At 41.4% G+C, this 1,040-nt stretch overlaps 1 protein-coding gene across 3 annotated transcripts in view; it reads right to left on the bottom strand.

Moving 5' to 3' along the window:
- Positions 1–1,040, bottom strand: part of LOC106871759 (probable methyltransferase-like protein 15 homolog) — a 23,191-nt gene that overhangs the window by 13,200 nt on the left and 8,951 nt on the right. For 2 of the 3 annotated variants that reach the window (XM_014918394.2, XM_014918396.2), the window contains exon 3: positions 277–471. The exons of the other annotated variant lie outside the window; for it this stretch is intronic. In XM_014918394.2, the coding sequence (XP_014773880.1) occupies positions 277–471 (195 nt within the window). The remainder of the gene's footprint in view (positions 1–276; positions 472–1,040) is intronic. 3 annotated transcript variants of the gene reach the window in all.

The raw sequence follows: 1,040 nt of genomic DNA, 5'->3' as shown, positions 1-1,040 counted from the left end.
ACATCATCATCATCATTTAACGTCCGCTTTCCATGCTAGCATGGGTTGAACGATTTGACAGAGGACTGGTGAAACCAGATGGCTACACCAGGCTCCAATCTGATTTGGCAGAGTTTCTACAGCTGGATGCCCTTCCTAACGTCAACCACTCCGAGAGTGTAGTACTGCCTATAGAAATTAAATAAACTAATCTTAGAAAATATCCAAAATAGTTTCAAGAATATAAATGTTTGGAAAGAAGAAACACATCAAAATACAAGCTAAATTAATCCAAACCTTAATCCATCCATTCTCATATCCAAATTACCATTGAGACTGAGAGAAAAGCCTCGATTTGCAGCACTATATTGCATAGATGATGTTCCTGCATCAAGAAGAACACTATGGATGGAGTTTGTTGGCACTTGATGTTGTTGCAGCAGATGTGGCAAATCTTCGAATGTTCCTAACAAAGGGAGTATCTTACACTGGCTGGAAAGACAGAAAATGTAAAGGAAATGATGTGGAACAAATAGGGTAATTAATTTTTCATTTGTTCAATAAACCCTTTTGATACCAACCTGCCAGAGACCAACCTTAGTTCTATGATATAAACTTTCTGTTTCAAAGTCATCTAAATTTAAGCTTTTCTTGTTATTGTTCCAAGCATTAGCTTAATAATAGTAACAAAGTTATTTTTACTAAATTTTTCATTATTTTCAACATTAATCTAATGTGCTTGCACACCACATTAGAAGCATCAGTTGTGGTGTGCAAGAGAGACGATTGCGCTGGTATGGACATGTGGTGAGAATGGATGAGGATAGCTGCGTGAAAAAGTGCCACTCCCTAACAGTTGAGGGAACCCGTGGAAGAGGTAGGCCCAGGAAGACCTGGGCTGAGGTGGTGAGGCAAGACCTTCGTACATTGGGCCTCACCGAGGCGATGACTACTGACCGAGACCTTTGGAAATGTGCTGTGCGTGAGAAGACCCGGCAAGCCAAGTGAGATCGTTGCCAGTGCCCCTGGACTGGCTCTTGTGCGGGTGGCACATGAGATGC

This window comes from Octopus bimaculoides, chromosome 5 (genome assembly GCF_001194135.2).
Source record: "Octopus bimaculoides isolate UCB-OBI-ISO-001 chromosome 5, ASM119413v2, whole genome shotgun sequence".
Classification (NCBI taxonomy): domain Eukaryota; kingdom Metazoa; phylum Mollusca; class Cephalopoda; order Octopoda; family Octopodidae; genus Octopus; species Octopus bimaculoides.
Note: the sequence above shows the minus strand (reverse complement) of the source record. Positions and strands in the feature narration are given on the sequence as shown.